At 28.1% G+C, this 23,118-nt stretch overlaps 1 protein-coding gene and 1 pseudogene across 1 annotated transcript; both read right to left on the reverse strand.

The window, feature by feature from the left end:
* Window positions 1–2,685: 2,685 nt before the first annotated feature.
* On the reverse strand, window positions 2,686–23,003 carry LOC126550908 (uncharacterized; annotated as a pseudogene).
* On the reverse strand, window positions 7,724–10,677 carry LOC126550900 (uncharacterized). The gene is made up of 3 exons (XM_050203446.1): window positions 10,462–10,677; window positions 9,682–10,177; window positions 7,724–9,579 (listed from the first exon to the last, which is right to left on the reverse strand). The coding sequence occupies exon 3, from the start codon at window positions 9,102–9,104 to the stop codon at window positions 7,764–7,766; it is 1,341 nt and encodes a 446-aa protein (XP_050059403.1). The 5' UTR covers window positions 9,105–9,579; window positions 9,682–10,177; window positions 10,462–10,677; the 3' UTR covers window positions 7,724–7,763.
* Window positions 23,004–23,118: the final 115 nt, after the last annotated feature.

The following is a 23,118-nucleotide window of genomic DNA, read 5'->3' on the forward strand; positions in this document are numbered from 1 at the left end:
ATGGCAAAAAAATGTTGACAGCACTTCCATCAACTTCACTCCTACCACTGAGACATACAAAACAACGGTCGTATTCTTCACCTGATAAATGTAAACAGAATTAAATAATATGGTTTGATTATAAATATTAGGTATAATACATAAAAAATTGTGATTTCTTTAAATTTATCAATTATAAATATTAGTACCTGGTATTTGTTGTATGGCCGCCACCACCACAATTTCAAAATTTTCACTCTCTATAATTATATTATGTTAACAGGTTAGATCAGTAAAATTTAAAAATATAAATTTTCAATGTTTGTGTATCATGACTGTTACATACCTATTACATTGTTGACAGCTGCATTTTCATGAACTGGTACAGGGATCACTTGCTGGTCATTTTCTTCAAAATCTATTATTGTAATTATATTTTATATGTTTAAGTATAAAGGTATTTAAGTCATGGTTTAAGTAACTAGTTGGTAATTTAACTCACTTTCATTAATGTCGACATTTATATTGTGAACAACAATTTCATTTTGTACAGCTTCTTCCTCTTCTATCATGCATTTGCATATCAATCTTGCTAAGTTGTATTTAATGCTGGATGACATAGAAATCTATTTCAAGGTACCACAGTTAAATATGTGAAATCTTATTTTGCATGTTTTTGCATATTTAGAGGTTTTTTGCCTATTTGGCATATTTATGCATAGTTCTACTTTATCGGGCATATTATACAATATTCTATTAGCATCTATTAAAAATACAAATGAAAAATATGTATAAAATTAAAAATAGAAATTGTATTATCTTTTTTTTTCTTATCTTCTTGATCCTCTTAAATTTAACAATAGTTTCTTGGAACGACTAGGTCTACTAGGACTAACGACATCCGTCCATAAACCGCGTTATCGGGGCCAGACTAGACCGATTCTACGAGACTGTTTCAGTCGTTATTTTGACGTGTGTGCGTGTATGTTTGTTTCGTTAAATCCAACAATAATATTAATATCCAACATGCCGAAAGAAAAACCGTCTTCGGCCTTTAGACTAAAGCAATTAGTTACTGATTTTGGTGAAAATATATTCTCAACCGATAGTAAAATATTATTTTGCAAGGTTTGTGAAATAAAAATAGCTAGTGAAAAACGCTTTAGTATTGTGCAGCATATTAATACTACAAAACACAAAGCATCACTTATTCGATTTCAAAAAAATAATGAGCGGAAAAATTTGCAACAACTTATGCCTATAACTTCAAAAAAATCAGACTTTAATCTAGATTTATGCAGAGCTATGTTGGCAGCAAACATTCCGTTAAACAAGCTGGCCAATCCACAGTTTAAAAGTTTTCTCGCCAAGTATACTGGACAAAATATTCCTGTCGAATCTACATTGCGGATTGGATATATTTGATGACTGCTACACCGAGAAAATGAATGAAATCAAAAAACTTATCAATGGGAAAAAATATGGATTTCAATGGACGAAACGACTGACATCGAAGGAAGGTATATAATCAACACAATTATTGGTATTCTGTCACACGATGGCCCCGGTGAAATATTTTTAATTAATGTCGAAGAACTTGATAAAACAAACCACAGCACTATTTGTAAAGCGTTTGACAGATCATTGTTCTTAATTTGGCCTGAAGGGTTACATTATAATGACATGCTGTTGTTTTTAACAGACGCAGCGCCTTATATGAAGAAAGCAGCACGTCATTTACAAGTATTTTACACTAAAATGGTGCATGTAACGTGTCTTGCGCATGCATTACACCGAGTAGCAGAAGACATTCGTTCACATTTTCCTGTTGTTGATGATTTAGTGGCTAATGTGAAAAAAATTTTCCGTAAATCCCCACATCGCTTACAAATATTCAAAACACTTGAACCTGATTTAGCATTACCACCAGAACCAATTCTAACTCGCTGGGGAACACGGATTTCGGCAGCTATATATTATTGTGAACATTTTGAGTCAATTAAGCATGTTGTCGAATCGTTTGATTCAAATGATAGCGTAGCAATTAAAAAAGCTCAAGATGTATTGAAATCTCAAACGCTGCAAGCAAATTTGATTTATATCAAATCGAACTTTGAATGTTTACCAACGGCCATAAAACAACTTCAAGAGCAAAAATTATCATTGTTTGATTCAATTAAAATAACCGAAACAATAAGTGGCATAGTTAAGAAACTTCAAGGGCAAGATAGTGACAGTATTAAAACTAAATTAGATTCAGTTCTAAATAGTGATGTCGGCTACAAAATGATTTGCAAAATTTGCAAAATATTATCCGGTGAAGAGGAAAGTATGACAAATATAGGACTACCCGAAGACATGACCCTTGATGATTTTTCGTATTTTAAATATGCACCAATCACCTCTACTGACGTTGAAAGGTCATTTTCAAAATACAAAAATTTAGTCACAGATAACCGTCGTTCATTAAAGCCTGACAACATTAAAAAATCGCTGATAGTACAATGTAATTTCTAAGGTAAATATAAATTTTGTAATTAAGTTATTAATGTTGTTTCAGTATTAATGAATAAATTTGTTTTAAAAGTTTCAGATTTAAAATGAATAACTGACATTAATTATTAAAAATAAAAACTCATTAGTAAATAGTCTTATTAACTGCATTGTTATAAGAATAAAGAATTTCATACTTTCAAATTCATCATTTCAATTTAGCTCCATTGTTAAATACCTATCAGTACTGTGTGAGCACTGTAACAAAAAGTCCTTTACAGTTATAGAGCCAGTGCTCAGTAAAGCTGCTGCGTTTTTAATACGTAAGGAGTTTAAAATGTATTTCATTTTCACACTCCTTGTTGTTTTTAATCCTGCTGCTAACTGCTGTATAATGATGTGCTGTTTGGTATTCATATTTTTTAGGTGTTCTATAAACAAATATTTAATTTTAATTTCAGTAAAAAGTTTATTGAAATACATTTTGTGTTTTAACAATGATGATTATGTATGATACCTTAATATTGCATACATCATTACATGAGCAATATTTTATTTTTATTAATGAAACTAATCGTTTATTTTCAGGTTTCATGCTTTTTATGTTATTTTCAAAGATTTTGGTTGGTTTTGATGTATGAACGTTAAAAAATGAAATAGGTAACTTACCTAACATTCTCCATAAGTTTGGATGCATCACTTGGAACTTCTGTTTTAAAGTAGAATGAAAACTTGCAATGTTATTGTCTGTTCTGCGAGGTTGACCATGAACAGAAATACATTCTGGGCCTTTTCTAATCAGCCAAAAACTAAACACAGAATACAATTGTTAAAAACAGTATTTTATACTTTATGGTTTTATATAATATATGATGAATTGTATAATCACTACATCAGTAGCTTACCTAGAGAAATAGGTGAAAAATCTTGGTAGTAGTATTGCATTATTTCGGGCATGGTTTTTTATTTCTTGAAACCCTTGCTCAATTAGATGAGCTGGCAATAGAGGTAATACTGCACACATTTTAAGGCACATCATGGCTTCCCTATTCTGTTTTATATACTGTGAGTAACCCATTTTTTTTATATTCTTCTGTAAACTCTAAACAATTTATTTTTACAAGTTAAATATTAAATTACATATTTATAAGAAAATATAACTGTATTAAATGCTATTGCTTGTAAAATGGCATATAATATTCCTGTAATTCTCTTAATAGATTTTAAATTGCCAACCTGTACGAAATGAAACCAACAAGAATAAACCTGTGCTTGGGGATAAATATCTATAAAAACTTGTCAAAGGGCGGTTTCAAAATCTATCATTATTGCCACGGGTCTAATTTCAGGAAATTTTGACTGAAATCTTTCTAGCACTTTTCTGTATGCATTTTCTGATTTAGATTCCATAAGCACATAGCATACAGGTATAGACTAGAAAAATACATGTTTAATAATTTATTTCAAATTTTTAATGACTTATAAATAATAATTTTACATGGTTTTGCAGGATCAAATGTATGATAAATAATTGACGACAGTAGTATACATTTGTATGTTCTGCGCACTTTTGACTGCGGAGATTGCAAATTTTTAAGGGGGATTTTTCCCCTCAAACTTTTTTTTTCTCCGCTGTACCAGTAAAAAACACTGATTCCCAAAAACATAATGTATGTTCTGCGCACTTTTGACTGCGGAGATTTTTAAAAATTTAAGGTATAGTTTCCGCCTTTAACCAATTATTTTTTCCCCTGTTACACATAAAGTTTAAACAGTGTATACACACTTCAACACTATTTCTTTCCCTTGTAAGTTAAACATTCAGGTTACACTGTAATTTCATTTTTTTTAATAAATTATAGATAAAAGTCGTTTTATTGAATTCATTTCAGTTCAGACAGTTCAGTTAATATTCAACCATCGTTCAATCAGGTTCTGTTAGTTTTAATCAAGTTTAATTCATTTAAGTTTTTTTTATTTTTTTTTTATAAAAAATGAATTTTCAACAAATTAACAACAGTTTTTGTTCACTTGTTTCGTTAGTACGAAACAATGCATATCCTACATATCCAGAATTCACTACATTTATATCAAGATTGAAAACATTCAATTTATTTCCGTTGACTTCATCTCAAGATAAATACTCATTAGCTGAAAGCGGTTTTATATATTCAGGGAAAAAAGATATTGTTGAATGTTTTTGCTGCTGTATTATATTGCATCGTTGGGAAAAGAAGATAATCCATGGATTGAACATTCAAGATGGAATCCGAAATGTGTTTTTGTATTATTATCAAAAGGAAATCAGTTTGTTGAAAATGTAGTAAAAAAATATGGTAAGATTATCGATATTTGTGATTGTGATTGTGGATCAAGGTCATATGATACTGTTGTTTAGTTTATTTAACTTTCTATATTTCAATAAATAAAAAAAATCTGAATTTAATAAACTTAAATGTGTTAATAACTTATTTAATACCTCGTGAACGTATAGCCTAGTGGGATAACGCGTCTAATTTAAATTTAATATGTTAATGATTTTTAAAAAATGTTTCAGGTTTTATCGAATTAGGTAGGTAAGTATAATAACTCTTTACTGTTTATTCAACTAGACACTATACGTTCACATTTTTTTTATTTTTTTCTTTTTAACCTTACATTTGTTTAGTATATAACATGTATGGATAAAGAAAACTTGTTAGTTTGAGCTAAGCTGTCTAGTGATCATATTCATATTTCTAGAAAAAATACTGTTTACTGTTTTTTTTTATTTTATCAATATGAATCCATCAATCGTTGTATCAAAATCTGTGTTCGATATTCGTCCTTTTAGTAAGAAAAGTGTAACCGTTGGACTTCTAGTTAATAAGCAAATTTCAATTATTATATTATTAGATTGTAAATTAACTAAAAAAGTTGTAACGTTAGATCTTGATCAGTGGTGTAAGTTAATGTGCGAAAACAATTTTAATACAATTATCGAAAATTTGCATACTCGTTGTAAACGTGTTAAGATAATTTTTTGATAAATTTTTCTACTCTGTTAATGTAAACCAATCAACTATAGTTTTATATTCTAATGATAATTATATAACATTATCTCATATTGATCTTCATCGTTTGAAACAATTACAACATTGTATTGACTTGTATATTGTTGAAAAACAGAAAAAATTGGAATCATACCAAAAAACGTTTGATACAGCTTATACGTTAATAAAGTCTGACGTAAATGGGTTACCATCATTTTGTCAACGAAACGAATTTACAAATCAATATATTCAAAATTATGATTTCAGCTACAGCAATATACAAAGTGAAGATTGTTCATTTATGTACGAGTTATTACAATTTCATTTTAATTCATTGTCGAACATGATATTACAAGATTTAGTGATGTAATATAAAAAAAAGTTTCTTAATTTATTTTAATTTATCGTTCTTGTTTAAAAAAAAAAAAAAAAAAAATGTGAAATTAATACCACTTGTATACTAACTTTCAATATTTTTATTTTTATTTTTTTTATTTTTATTTTTATTTTTATTTTAACCTATAAATGAATTATTATTATTTTTTTTTTTTATCTAAATAATAAAAAATAAATATAAATATAAAAAATTTTTTTTTTATTAAATAAAATTAATCCAACACCATATCCTATTACATACATTTTATAAGTTTATTTTTTTGGTTTGTGTCTGAGAAGCTTCTTGGCGGGATGTCGCATCATTTTGTCGAAAACAGATTGAATGAGCGTCACCATTTCTTTGGCTGTAGTTAAATCATCCGGATGCTGTCCTGTTAAAGATATTTTGAGTGAGCATTCAGCATGCTTCCATCATCATTATTATTATTATTACCTATCTTGCAGAGCAACTTTATCAATTTTAGCACATTTATAATGTGCTATAGTCCAGTAATCTACAGCCGTATTGTCTACAGGTGTCTTAACCGTTAATGAACAATCATCCTTTTTTATATTCAAGGTGTTCTCTGCACCGGTTGGTATAGTTGGATCTGTTATTAAATCTAATATTTTGTCTGTATAACAAATAGCAGTGCTCTATAAAATAATAATTAAATTATATTTTTTTACTTTTTCGTAATATGTCATAAATTTATATAACTCACCTTTTTCGTCTTTTTCGATACCGGTTTCTTCTCCGGTTTTACAGCTAACCTTTTCGATGTACCTTTTTTTTGAGATGTTGTTGCAATATTATCCTATAATTAAAATAGACGATAAGCTGATAACGGTTTACAAAATAAATTTTTCATAAAATATTTAATGTCTTTTAATTAAAATAATTATATATTATATTATGATAAAAAAATAAAAAATAAAAATGTTTTTTTTTACTTACTTCGGAAAATACAACCGACTCCTCGTCATCGCTTTTAAATGAGTAGCAGGACATTTTTTCAAAATTAAATTAATTTTATTAAAAAAAAGTCTAGATTGTAAAATCTGTTGAAGTATACTGAATATACTGTATCGATGAGTCTCTTATATATGTAACCACTTCTACTCCTCCTCTTAAGTCTAAAATAATCAGTTCAGCTAAAACACTAATTAGAATAAAATTTGAAAGGTACGTCTTTTCAATTCGAAAAAATAGAATGTAATAACAAGTGCGATTTGTATCTAAAAGAATGTAATTGACTTCTACATTTCAATGTCAGATTTGAAAGGTTATATACAATTTAGCAAGGTACGTAAATTAGCAAGGTAAGATTAAAATTAATAATTGGTTATAGTAAACATGAAATAGAAACGTACGTATATTTTGGAGACTACGCCGCCCAAATAGTTTAATATAAAAGCGGTTGTGGTAGTATTAAGAATAGACATACAGCTAGTTCAGTAGAAACACTATGTAGAAATCCGGCATATTACATTAGTTGGTTAGATTTAGAATAATGAATATTATTATATTAAATAATTGGACTACGAACATAGTTTTAATAATCGTTTATATATATATACTAGCTGACCCGACACGGCGTTGCCCGTGTGTTACTTTCTTTTTTTGCATTTTCGTATGCCGTGTGTTAATTTTTAATTTAATCTTATTGATAGTGCTAATATTACGTCGAATTCACGACGAAAGATTTGTAATGTGGCAGTTTTTGTGCCTACGTATTTTAAAAAATTCTCCTGAACATAACCGTCACCCTGGTGATAGGGCGTTGTGAATAAAAAATAATTAAATAAAACATACCTATATAATGATTTAAAAGTAAGTAGTTATAGTTTTAACTGTTATAGTTTTATTTAATTATTTTTTATTCACATGTCCTCAATTGAAATCAATGCTTCATTGTAAATTTCTTCACTGATTTGTATATTTGGATTTCCCATTCTATTCTGTATTTGATACAAAATATCATCACACATATAATCTTTGTACTTGATCCACAAATCAATTGGGTTTGATGGGAAGCATGTAGATATGATTATAGAAAACAATGTTCTTATTTGATGAGCGTGTAATGATATTACAGCATCATTGAGAGTTTGATCCCAATGAGCGTCATTTTCAAGCAATTGCAAACGTTGACAGGCTTCTCTGTAGGATACACACAATTCACCATCAACAGTTCGTAACTGTTGGAATGATGTTGGGCCACGTACATTGACTAATAGCAGTCGTAAGTAAAAACATTCATCATTGCTTGGATGTACTGAATAAATCCGGCCAATCGCATCGGTGGAATATACATCTGTATATCCTGGAACTGGTTTTCCTTGTTTCCGTCGTATAAATCTCCTTGAGGATTGATTCCAGGTATAATATTTTGGCATTTCAGAATATATCAATGTTTGTGCGAAATCATCGTTTTGACATGTCTCAAAAAAACTGGTTAATGTAGTAGATGGTGGCTGAGCAGCTCTTTGTACTGCGTTCTGTGCTGTAAAATACACTCTTTGTCCATTTTCTAAATGCACAGCTAAGTGAACAACAGAAGGGTGTCTCTCATGAATAGGAAAAGAAAATATTCGCCAAACTGCTTCATTACTACTGACATAGCGGCCCATTTGGTATTGGGTAACTTCATCATTGGAATTCTCTGCACCAATTCCAATCTCAGCCATATTACTCCCTTTGGTTACATATTTGCAAATGTATTTAATAGATTTCACTGAATGGCAAGATTCAACGTTGATGTGTGCTTTGAATGTCTTTGATAAAATGGGTGAATATGGAACAATCCAACGATTATCTATTTCAATATCTTGTTGATTTAATTTGACAATTGTTGATTTTCCATTGTCTGCTGTCGATCTGCGACGATACAATGGATAACCGTCATTACCAGTAATTGTTTCCGATATTAATGTCCATGGATATCGTTTTGAACATTTACCATCCATCATACACGGTGAATTTTGATTAAGAGTTCCACAGGGACCATGTATCATGTTTTTGATAACTACCTCATGCAATCCAGGATCTACTTGTACATTAGGGATTTCAGCTGATATCACTGCATCAACTTCATTTGGCCTTATATTTTCAACCAACCAAATCAAAATGTGTGCATGTGGCAATCCTCGTTTCTGCCACTCCACAGAATACATCCAGCAGCGTGTCTCACCAAACACATTATGTTTTACGATGAAATCCATTAAAGATTTCAACTTTTGTCTAAAGACTCTGGCTGTAATATCATGACGATCAATGGGTGATTGCCCAGAGAATAACTCCTGATTGATTTCTATCCATTGCGGATTGCATGTAAATGTGATGAACAAATCTGCTGTACCATAATGACAACATACGACATGGCATCTTGAGCATATTCGTGCATATGCCGAGGGCTTCCGATGTATGTTGCTGGAAGAATAGTCATCCGACCGACATTCTGTGCATTTCCATCAGTATTAATCGCATCTCGAAGGTGAATATACTCTTCAGATCGGAGTTTGGTTTGATTCAACCTGATGAATGTTAATCTCTCCGTTTCAATTTTAACATACATGTCAACAACATATTTGTGATATAATCGCCGACATTTCAATATGTGATTATCTTCATTTTCCCGAATCATTAGGCGGTATGAATAATAGTTCATTGAACTGACTTTTTTGTTGGTTTCAGAACCTGTAAATAGATTTTGTTTTAATAACATTCAAATATAAAATTAAAATACATAATATAATGACTGAGATATTATCGCCATAGCTAAACTAATATTTTAGTTACCTGCAATGGGATTTATCATTTTTATTGAGAAATCGTAGCCATCTTCACCTTGCCAAAATATAATGGGATATTGCAGTGCATCATATGAGCGGTGTGTTTCCTTTATACGTTGTAATTGATCATTCCGACGACGTAAAACAATATCACGGGATTCCAAGTTTTCTCCAACTACAACGATAGCAACTTCATCAATAGTTGGTGCATTAAAACGTCTTGTATGTTGACCTGCAGGTGTTTTATCAGCTCTGATTACAATTTTGTGATTATCGGATGGCATCAGATCCAGGTCAGTTTTAAACAATATAATCAATTGATTGTGTTGATGAAATAAAGTTTGTAATTGTTCTACAATAGACCTCTTTACTAAATTGTTATGTGCACAACGCAGATCAATTTCTTGTGGTGAATTGCCCATAAAATAAATTTGCAGGAATTTGTTGTCGCTATCTGACACTGGTAACAGTGAACCTGCTCTGTGATATATTTGCCCTTGTATCTGTAAATAAAAAAAAAATATTATGGTGTGGTATAAATTAATGGATTGTCGGTGATCAAACTTAAATAATATTTGATCTTAAAAAGTATATATTTAGTTTTAACTAATATCTATCAAATATAAAATATAATAAAAGTGTCACTGAAACTGAAACACCATATAATATGATGACTAAGTGATATATTTCGTAATGATTAAGAAATTGAAGATTAGTGACACATCTTAACTTTGGTGACAGAAAATTTTGTTCGCTAATAATTATGAGTAACTGCTATAATACATACCTTGAAAGTTGGCATAAAATTTTCCCGAACTACATTTGTTGCCCCAAATGAAGTCATTTGAAAGCAATTGTTATATTGTTGGATATTTGTCAAAAAGTGTATAGAATCTGTTCCTATTCCTGAAACCAATGAGTACAATGGTTCTGGTGGTGGATCCAATGGTATCAATTTCACTTTACCATTTGCGCAACACAATCCATTGGCTTCGTTTTTGTATTTTAATGCCTTACAGTGTGAGCAAACCGAGTTCGTAGAACCAAAACAACACACTGGTAGTTACTGTAGTCAATTGACACATCGTAACTGAAAGCAGCTCGATTCAAACTTGCGCGATTATTAGTTGAATTTCGCGTTCGCGCTTCACGCGTTTGTGATATCCAATTCTTTCACGTTCATTTCGGTCGTCACGTTCTTGAGGACTTTGGTTAGATCGGTAATTAGCTTGGTTGGTAGCATTTCGGGTTATTCTACCTAGATTGCTCCGTCGTATAGGAGGCATATCAAATATGAATTATTATGTTTTTAAGGTCTTCCCAGGAATTTTTTATTATATTTTATTCAAACAATTAAATTGAATAAATATTGTCTATAATATTTCCATGGCAACACAAAAATATTATAGTTTTAATTTATTTTTTATATTTTGACGGTATCGGGTTCAAATCAAAACCTTGCTATAACATTTTAAATAAATTATTTTTTTATTTAAATGGTTGCCATTGACTACCAAAAATAATTTAGTTTACTATTTGCTGGACAGATGGCGCCTCTGTAATTTCATCACCATCTCGTCATATTTCTCAAACCTGATAACTTTTTCAAATTTTTCGTCCGTAAGAACCTTCTCCTGGCAATTCCGAACAGTTGAAGAAAAAAATCAGCCAAATCGGTCCAGGGGTTGTTTAGTTATGCGAATACCAACATATTTTGCGATTCATTTTTATATATAAGATATATATATTAAAAGATTAAAAAAATATGTATGTAAATATTGGTTATAGTAAAATATGAAATAGAAACTTATAGTCGAATTCCTGTTTACCATGACACGTACGTATATTTTGGGGGACTACACCCAATAGTTTAATATAAAATGGGTTGTGGTAGTATTAAGAATTAGACATACAGCTAGTTCAGTAGAACACTATGTAGAAATCCGACATATTACATTACTTCATTCCTGTTGCCCTGAGCTGATATTAGTTGGTTAGATTTAGAATAATGAATATTAATATATTAAATAATTGGTTATAGTAAAATATGAAATAGAAACGTATAGTCGAATTTCCTGTTTACCATGACACGTACGTATATTTTTGGGGAACTACTCCCAAATAGTTTAATATAAAATGGGTTGTGGTAGTATTAAGAATTAGACAAAGTTAAGCTTCACTCACGCATAGACCGATGACATTGTTCTATACTTAACAATACATCGAGCTTGCTTTTATTATATTCAGTGAATAAATAACTTTAAATTCAAACTTCTTACACATACGACAAAGTGGACTTCGTCGTTAAATCGTGCTGAACCATCTTCACCAAGACCGTTCACTACAACTAGAAGCCAGTATATTTTTTTTCAAGCATTTCCACGCTAACAGAAATGTAAGTACTATTACTTTACTACTATTAACTAGCTTTAAATTAAATATTTACTATTATAATTTTCCACTATAAAAAATGATTCCATTTAATAATGGTATTTTACATAATTTACACCACAAATAGGTTCATTTAAATACATATGTAATTTGTATCAAAATATAACATGTATTTGCGTTACATAAATAAATTAATTTTAGTTTTTTTTTTTTTTTTTTTTACACCACGTTAAAAAAACGAAATGAAATATGTAATTTGTACCAGCCCTAAAATTGAGTATAGTACGAAACATTTTGAATAGTTCAAAAAGATTAGTGTGTAGTACAACATTTAAAAGTATGTCATTTATTATAATAATAATAATATGTTTAATTTTATATCTTCACATTTTTTTTTTCCAAACCACATATACACAGATACATCGTAAACAATATTTTGTGTTGTTACGTCTTATACACTTAATTATAGTTATTATTATTTTTTGTTATAATCAGCTTAGTTATAGTAAATGTACGGTATGTACACGGAATATATTCTGTGGTATATAATATATATATATAACAAAAAATAGTTACTAGCTTTTTCTTACAGAGTTTAGTTGATATAAATAGTTATAAATTATGTTTTATTTTTTTTTTTAAAAAATAGTATAATATACTTAACAAGAATTTACTTATTTAATATTATATATATATAATATATATATAATATATATTATATATATATATATATATAGATATATATATATCTATATATATATATATATATATAGAGAGTTTGTTTTACTTATTTATAATTAAAGTATGATTGATTTTATATATTTTATGAATTATTGCTAAACAAAAATTTACTTATATATATACATTTTATTATAATTATAATTTTAATAATGTGAACAATGTTACAAATTATAATTTTAGTAAGTACAGATTAGATAATGCTGCTTTTTTAAATTTTATTTGGTGTGAATTATAAACTTGAAAAGTGGTACAAATTATTTTTTTTAGATGTGGTGTAAATGAGATATAGTTTTTACATTACCTTTTTTATATTTAAAATAAAAAAATAAACGAATAAATATTTACCTATAATTTCAGAATTATAAAATGGAATCTCCTCAAATCGTTTACCTCCGATCTTTGAAGAATTACATTTGAAAGTTTTAGGAAACCAAAAAAGTGTTGATCAAGATGAAGAAAGAAAAAAAATTGACATAAGAGCTTTAAATAAAAAAATTAATAATTTATATAAAAAAAAAATAATAGATCTAGTTGAAATAGATAGGTTAAGAAATGAAAAAAGAAACGTTTTAGATGATTATAATTTTTCTTATTATATTGGTGAAAAATGTAATAGACGTATACGTTATCGTTCCTCAATTTTGAATAATCAACTAGAAGATTTAATAAATAAATTTGATTAAATAAATCTATTTTTTTTTAACCTAATTTATTTATTTCTTTAATCTATTTTCCATTTTTTCTTTTTTTTATACACCTACTTATATAGAAGTATTACTTTGTTCATAATAGCTTTTCCAAAACATAAAAAAAAAAAAATGTTTTTTTTTAGAAAATGGATTTACTTAACCATATCTTAATTGAAATTCATCGATTGGATGAAGAAATCGATGATAAAGATGAGAAGGAAGTACAAAGTAAACATGAACAAAGAAAAACTATAATTTTAATCAAAAGAAAAATTAAAATATTAAGATATGAAAAATACTTAGCTAAACCTTTTACAAGATATAAAAAAAATAAAAATCTTAAAAGAGAATATAATAAATTTGAGAAATGAAATATTACTTGTTAATAAATATTATGATTTGTATGGTTATGTTAGATTTCGAAAACAGACGTTAGCTTATCATCTGCATAGCGATTATTGTACATTATTGGATGATCTAAATTTATTAACAGAATCTTTTTGTTTGAATCTAAAATGATTTTTTTTTAAAAAAACTAAGTACTCATTGTTTATTAAAGAATTTTATTATTATTATTTTTTTAAAAAAAGTAAAACAAAAAAAAAACATACATTTATATAATATATATATATAAATTTAATGTGTTTTTTATTATTCAGTCTCATTATGAACAGAAATATAATAACAAAAAAAGCGTATGAACACGATTGGAAGTGGACTTATTGAAATAGAAAGATTTAGAAAAGGTTCAAAAACTTTCATAATTAAGAACTGTGAAAATTATATAGATTACAAATTATTTTTTAACTATATTTTACATGAGTTAATTTTAAAGTTAAGACAATCGTGTATTAAAACGTCGATCAAATTTAATTTACACGTTGACGCTACTTACACGTCCTATAACACATGATAAACAAGATGTGGCTTTTAAAACTTCGAATGTTTTAGCATGTAATTCATCCGATTTCGCTAGTTTGTTAAACATAAAGTTTGATAAAATATTAGCTGAAGAATTTGAATTTATTGCTAAAGGTTCAGGATGGACACTTGTTTCAATAGATGGGTTACAGTTGAGAATCAATTAGTAAATCCATTAAAAGAAGGTGCATATTTAGATTTACCTAAATTTATACGAGAAAAAAAGGCTATTATAAACGTTAAAAAAATAATAAATACTATTTTAAATATTCTATACTAACCAAATATGATAAGCGTTCTAATAAATCACGATTTAACCAACCAAAATTTTTGATTTTCTTGAAAAAAAGAGTGGGTTAGATTTTAAATGTATTGATTTCCCAACACCAATAAATCAAATTAAAAAATTTGAACGTTTAAATAATGTTTCAGTTAATGTTTATAGTTTAAATAATAAAGGTACTATTTTCCCTCTATTTATAAACAATAAAGAAGAAAAAAATCATTTTGATCTATTTTTTGTCAATAATCATTTGAATGTATTTTAAAAGCTAAACAGACAAATGAATTCACTAAAACTAGTAAAACTTATATCACACATTTACATGAAATTATGAGTTATGCATTTTATGTAAAAGTTGACTATAATATTATCACAGAAAAGTCAATGCAACAGTTTAAAATTCCAACAAACATAATAATTTATAGAGGTATTAATGCGGCAAAAAATTTTATGGAAAATATGATTGATATTTCAAAAAAAAATAAATGATATTTATCAAATTAATGTACCAATGATTACGTTGACTGAAAAGGAGGAAAAATAATTTCAAATAGCAAAGGTTTGTAAAATATGTTTATTATCTTTTGAAGAAAATGAATTATATAAAGTTAGAGATCACTGTCATATTACTGGTAAATATAGACAATGTATTTGTTTTAAATGTAATTTTGAAATAACCAACCCATCATTTGTTCCAATTTTTTTTCATAACTTATCATACGATAGTCACTTTATAATTCGAGAACTTGGTTTTGATGATAAGAATATACATGTTATTCCAAATTCTGTAGAAAAATATATATCTTTTAGTAAAGAGGTTGCTCCGAGATTTAGTATAAAATTCGTTGATACATTCCGTTTTATGGCCTCATTAAGCGAGCTTGCAAAAAATTTACTTGAAGATAAATCAAGGTTTAAAGAAACTTTAAAATTATTTTCTAATAAAACATTTGATTTAGTCACACGAAAAGGGGTTTTCCCTTATGAGTATATTGATAGTTGGAGTAAAATAAACGAAACTCGATTACCTTCAAAATCTGCATTTTATAACTCTTTAAAAAATGAAGAAATTAATAATAATGATTATTCTCATGCTAAAAAAATTTGGAAAGTATTTAATATTAAAACTTTGGGTGAGTATAGTGATCTTTATTTGAAAACTGATGTCACCATACTAACGGATGTGTTCGAAAATTTTAGAGATTTATGTTTATCTACTCTTAGTCTAGATCCTGTTCATTATATGACTGCTCCAGGATTTGCTTTCGATTGTATGCTTAAATATACTAAGGTTAAATTAGAAAAATTGACTGATTATAACATGCTTTTTTATTTTGAATCCTCAATCAGAGGGGGTATCTGTCAATCAGTTAAAAGATATGCTAAAGCAAACATACCAAACATTAAAGGTTTGAACTATAATCCTAATAAATCAATTTCATGGATTACATATCTTGATTGTGTAAATTTACATGGAAAATCGATGTTAACTGAGCTACCTTTCAAAGATTTCGAATGGGTTGATGACTTGAACATAGATGTTACTAAAATTCCTGATGATTCAAAAGTCGGATATATATTAGAAGTTGATATTGATTATCCTGAATATTTACATGAAAAACATAATGATTTCCCGTTTTTACCTTTAAACGAATGTCCTCGAAATTCAAAAGTTAAAAAATTATTAACTACTTTATCATCAAAAAAAAAATATATATTACACTATAAAAATTTAAAACAAGCAATTGCTAATGGTCTTAAATTAGTAAAAATTCATCGAGCAATCAAATTTTCACAGAGTAAATGGATGGCCTCATATATCGAACTATGTACGAGAATGAGGAGAGAAGCTAAAAATAGATTTGAAAAAAATTTGGAAATTATTAATTAATAGCGTTTTTGGTAAATGTATGGAGAATGTTCGAACTAGAGTTTCTTTAAAACTGGTTACATCAGATAACAAGCAAATAAATTGATGATGAAAAATACTTTTAAAGATAGAATTATATACTCTGAAAATCTTATGGGTATTCACCAACATAAGGAAACTATCAAATTCGATAAAGCAATTTATGTAGGGTCTGCAATTTTAGATGTCTCGAAAACATTTATGTATGATTTTCATTATAATGTAATGAAAAATAAATATAATAATAAAATACGATTATTGTACTGAGATACAGATTCTTTGATATATAATATTCGAACATTTAATTTTTTTGATGATATTAGATATGATTTATTTCCGTATTTTGATACATCAAACTATCCAAAAGATCATTATTGTTTTAGCGAAAATCATAAAAATCAACCTGGTTATTTTAAAGATGAAATGGGAGGAAAAATTTTAAAAGAATTTGTTTCATTAAGACCGAAATTATATGCTTACAAGACTGAAAACAACGATGAGGTTAAAAAAGCTAAAGGTGTAAAAAATATGTAATTAATCAACATATGTATTTTAAAAATTATATAGAAGTATTAAATGCGTACATAAGCCATATCTCTCTTGATAATAAACAAACTTGTAGAAATATGAATTTTATTCAATCGAATAAACAGGTTGTTCATTCTAAAACAATGAATAAGCTTGTACTAAGTGGTAACGATGATAAACGTTTTATAACAAACGATGGGATTAATTCACTAGCATACGAACATTATAAATTAAAAAATAATTATTCTAATATTCACTATTTTTAAGAAAATCCATATTAAGTATTTCTAAATTAAATTATTATCATCAGTAGGTGTTTTTTCCACGCTATCTAGTGATAATAATTATTTCTAAATTAAATTATTATCATCAGTAGGTGTTTTTTCCACGCTATCTAGTGATAATAATTATTTCTAAATTTAAATTATTATCATCAGTAGGTGTCGTTCAAAGTGAAAGGAAAACATTATATGAATAACTAAAATAATTTAATTTAATACTGTTTTTTTTTATTTTTATAAAAAGGTAAAATATATATAAAAAAAAAAAAATTTATTTAATAATATCTTTCGATAATATCCATGAATTATGACTGGAATCAAAACCCATCCATTTAACAAGCATTTTATCTTTAACTTTTTTTATAATACGTTCAATTAGAAATGTGTTCGGAAAATCAGTCAATTTAATTTCTTGCTCATAAAAACCATCTAGAATTATATTGTTTGATCCATCCTTTAGCTGATAAGTTATTGGTTCTGTATGTAAAACTTTTGAAACTGTGAAAATTTCTGTTGTCCAATTCGGTGTATATCCTTTACTAAATATATGCTCATATTTTGATATTCTTACTTTATCATTAATTTTAAATTTTGGTTTATATAATGTTTTATTTGTTTGTATATTTGATTTGATTTTACTTGTATTTATTTTAGCTTCATATGGTGTACATTTAATTGATCTATGTTTTGTATGATTATAATTATAAATAATTTTTGATATTTTGTTATACCAATTCCATGTACCTGTTGCAGTAAAATGTTTGTATATATTATTTTTTAGAGTTTGTATAACACGTTCTCCAATTGAACACTTTATAACGCTATACGTACTATAATGTCTAATTTTATTTTTTTTCATTAACTGTTGAAATTGATTATTATAAAATTCTGTACCATTATCTGTTTGTAATAATTTTGGATTAGCTTGTTTTAATATATTAAACATACCTTTTGTACATTCTTTTCCTGTTTTATTTTTCAATGATTCTACCCATACATATTTCGTGTATGTATCTATAACAACTAAAATATACTTAAAACCAAGATTTTGTTTAGAATGAGATTGCATATCCATTAAATCAGCTTGCCAAAGGTCATCTTTAAATCGTGTTATTATACTACGTCTTGGAAATACTTTTCTTGCAGGTCGATGTAGCTCATTAGCTAAACCCTCTAATGTAGACATTAAACTATAATATTCCTCTCACGTAATTCTTCTATAATAGATATGATTTCATTATTTACACCAGTATTACCAGCATTTTGGGACGATGTTAAAAGATTTAATCTAACAACTAATTCATTTGGATCATCATAATACACTAATTGTGTATGAGGTATTACATCTTTATATAAACCAGATCCTTTCTTAACTGACGGTGATAAACTAAGTTAAATAGCTGATCAGTTGGAGGTTCTTCAAATTTAGAATTAATCACTGAAGAAGAAAAATCAAATGGTTCATTTGATATGACTGTATCATTAATAATGTCTACACATTCCGAAATATTCTCTTATTATCGACTGCGGACCACATAAAACATCATCGAAAATTATTACAGAATCTTTTTAGTTAAATTCGGTTTTATAACTTTATCAGGGTTTGAAAATATAAAAATGTTAGCACCTTTTATATCATCTATTATTTTTTTTAATAAAACATATTTTTCTTGATTAGAAGTTTTTGAGTATAATAAATATTTTCAAATCTTATTTCGTTTTCATGAGTGATAAGATTATACATTATATTTGTTTTACCTGAACCACTAGGACCGACTATAATAGCACGTATAGTATCAGGTAATAACGGTCCATGTCTTGACGTTTTTTTTATTATTTGAGTATCAACGTTCGAAATATCTAATTTATCTTTCTGTTCAATCAAATCCATTTTTTTTCTTATAAATACTCTGGATCTTTTAAATTTATAACCAGTGAAAGATAGTGTGCTCAACGTGTAAGTAGAAATCAGATAAGACTGGTGAAGGTTTTATAAACTTCTTTATAAATACTGAAATAAAGTATGATGAAGGTTAAACAGAAAATAGGTATGAGTTATAAAGGTAAACATAAAAGTAATAAAAAAATAAAAAAGAGAACACTAGCTGCAAAAAAAGGAAAGGTTAAGAAAAATCCTAATGGTAAAAGATTGATTTTAACACCAGGTCAGACAGGAGGTGCGATTCCTCTAATTCCTATTTTCGCAGGGTTATCAGCTCTCGGTAGTTTAATGTCTGGGAGTGCTAGTGTTTATAATGCAATTCAAAATTCGAAAAAAAAGGAAGGTAGCGGATTGAATTTAATTAATAATGGATCAAGGAAAAAAAACTGATAAAAACGTTACCTGACAGACCACTCACATCTAGAGACATTATAAAATACATTGCAAAGTTTAATATCAATCATTTCCGAGGAGTCTTTTCACGAGATGACTTACCTAAAAAACCACGAACAATTGAATGTGGTATATTAACTTAGACGCATCTTCAGGTGATGAAAGTCATTGAGTAGCGTTTTACAAAATTAAAGATAAGGTTGTATATTTTGATAGCTTCGGTGATTTACCTCCACCAATTGAATTACAAAACTATTTCAAGGAAACACGATTATATATAACTATTCAAATTATCAAGATTTTAATTCATTTAATTGTGGACATTTATGTCTTGAATTTTTACAATGTATGAATCAATTACATTAAGTTTAACTGGTAATACAACAACATTATCTGTACATTATTTTCCAGCAATTGATGTGTACGATGACTCGGAAATTGCTTTGTTAAATTTACAAACATATAATACATTTCCAAACATAAATGAAACTAATAACCAGTTTGAAATACATTTAGAAAACCCCGATCGTTTACTAAATAATAATAAATTTCCAACCTGTTTTATCACACTGAAAAAGGGGTGTTACGGTATTAAGGATATTAAAAATCAAATTTTAACGCAAATAGATGACTTTTATAATGTTAACGAATACATTGGAATAAAACTAACAGAGAAAATAACTTTTGATATCGGGATTGATCAAGTAGATTTTAGGACAACCATATTCAGTAATGCAACAATACGTTTTAACGTAGCAAACAGTATAGGACCTTTATTGGGATTTGAAAAAAAAAATTATGAACCACACTTGCAATACATTGATGGTCATCGTTCAAAGAAAGTGGTAAATTTAAACAGTGTTAATTCAATAAAAGTTATGTGCAATATAGCTCAAGGTTCATTCAACAACCACATGACAAGTCATTCAATTTATGAGTTTTCTCCTACCGAGAACATAGGGACGAAGCTGATTCAATCTCCAACTAACCTAATATATTATAAATTAAATAAAACAAATATCGATTTAATAACTATACAATTAGTTGATCAAGATCATAATCCGATAAACAATTTAGGTGAAAAATTAGTAATCGATCTACATATTAAACGTTACGGATCTTAAGATGGGATTAAAATTTAATATAAGCCCATTACAAAAGATAAATGTTGCTAGTCATATAACTAAAGCGTTACCGGTAACATCGAATAAAGTAAAAAAATAACAACGAAAAATAAAACAATTTTAAAGGCTTTAGGTTATAAATTAGAGCAGAAACCGATTCTAAAATTACGAAAATCGAATATCATTCATATACACCGTATACAACTTCATTAATAATAATGATGAAATACGCATATCAATCCAACAAACAGATGTTTATCCGTATCTGAATGAAAGCTTTATATATTTAGAAGGTCAAGTAGTATCAGATGCTGGAAAATTAAAACTTACTAATAACGGTTTTTCCTATCTCTTTGAACAAATACGACTTGAAATCAATGGAATAGAAGTAGATAGTACACGTGTACTTGGTATTACCATTTCGTTAAAAGGTTATCTATCAGGTACACCTGATAATTATAATTGTTATGAAAATGCTGGTTGGATTTTTAAAAATAGTTCAAACCCAGCAAATAATAATGGAGAAAGTTGTGTTAGAAAAAGATTGTGGTGTATTCGATCATTGTAATATAACTAATGTAAAAGTATTTTTAAACTCAATAGCATATCCTTATGATAATTTAAATTTGGATTTTGCTAAAAATAATTTTACCTTATTATATGATATGTATACATCGTTTCAAGAATCGTACTATGAAAAAAGTATTCGGAACCCGATATTAAGCCCATCTACATTTCTAACGCAAGCTCCAATTATTGTTATCGATACGTCAAAACAGAATGATTCAGCTACAGCTTCATCAGTAGATGTTCAATTAGAAATTGAAGCATCAGAATCTCTTTCAGGTGTAACTGCTTATTGTTTATTAATTCATGATCGCATTGTAGAATATGTACCTTTTACTAGGGAAGTAAGAAAACTAGTTTAATCAATTTAAAATTAATTTAGAATAATGAGACAATACATATAAATATATATTTTTTATTTTGAACCAAAACGTATTATTTTTTATTTTTAAAAAAAAACATGACTAAAAAATATAATTATGAAGTGTGTATATACACTGCTTAAACTTTATGTGTAACATAGAAAAAAATTTATTGGTTGTAGCGGAATACTCCGTCTGTGTTACACGGGAAATAAATAGTGTATACACTGTTTAAACTTTATGTGTAACAGGGGAAAAAATAATTGGTTTTAAATTTTTAAAATCAGTGTTTTTACTGGTACAGCGGAGAAAAAAAAAAGTTTGAGGGGAAAAATCCCCCTTAAAATTTTGCAATCTCCGCAGTCAAAAGTGCGCAGAACATACATTATGGTTTTTGAAAATCAGTGTTTTTTTACTGGTACAGCGGAGAAAAAAAAGTTTGAGGGGGAAAATCCACCTAAAAATTTTAAAATCACCGTAGTCTGGTAGAGCGGAGAAAAAAAAAGTTTGAGGGGAAAAATCCCCCTTAAAATTTTACAATCTCCGCAGTCAAAAGTGCGCAGAACATACATTATGGTTTTTTTACTGGTACAGCGGAGAAAAAAAAGTTTGAGGGGGAAAATCCACCTAAAAATTTTAAAATCACCGTAGTCTGGTAGAGCGGAGAAAAAAAAAGTTTGAGGGGGAAAATCCACCTAAAAATTTTAAAATCACCGTAGTCTGGTAGAGCGGAGAAAAAAAAGTTTGAGGGGAAAAATCCCCCTTAAAAATTTGCAATCTCCGCAGTCAAAAGTGCGCAGAACATACAAATGTATACTACTGACGACAATGAGGCATGGATGGGACCACTTTGAATGTGGCATCAGCGTGTAGTTCTGTAGCACCCTGATGAACTACAGCACTGATGAGATCACGACAAGCAAACATAATGCTGTACTTGTCATCATTACCAACAACCCATTCTTGATAGAAACGAGAATTATTACATTGATACCTAAAACAACCATGGTAATACATGTTAAATGGAAAAAAAAATTTTATTAGTTTCAATCATATTTTATACAATTATCCATGTACCTGTCTGCGTTTATGTCCAAATGTTCACCTAGCTCACGCAACGTTGCAGGTAAGGTGGATGCGTATCTCTTCTAGCGTGGCGCATTGAAGGCTCTGCTGTTGGCCAACTATAACATACGGCTGCACGAGGATTTCTATAAAATTTATATTTTATCATAATAACTGTGCATGATTTTATTTATATAATTACACAGTAAGTTATCATGTTAATTTATCGCTATTATTAACATATTATA

Source organism: Aphis gossypii, chromosome 3 (assembly GCF_020184175.1).
Source record: "Aphis gossypii isolate Hap1 chromosome 3, ASM2018417v2, whole genome shotgun sequence".
Classification (NCBI taxonomy): Eukaryota; Metazoa; Arthropoda; class Insecta; order Hemiptera; family Aphididae; genus Aphis; species Aphis gossypii.

Excerpts from the sequence above, each read along its gene's own strand:
- LOC126550900 (XM_050203446.1), bottom strand. The coding sequence starts at position 9,104 with ATGGATTTCATCGTAAAACATAATGTGTTTGGTGAGACACGCTGCTGG.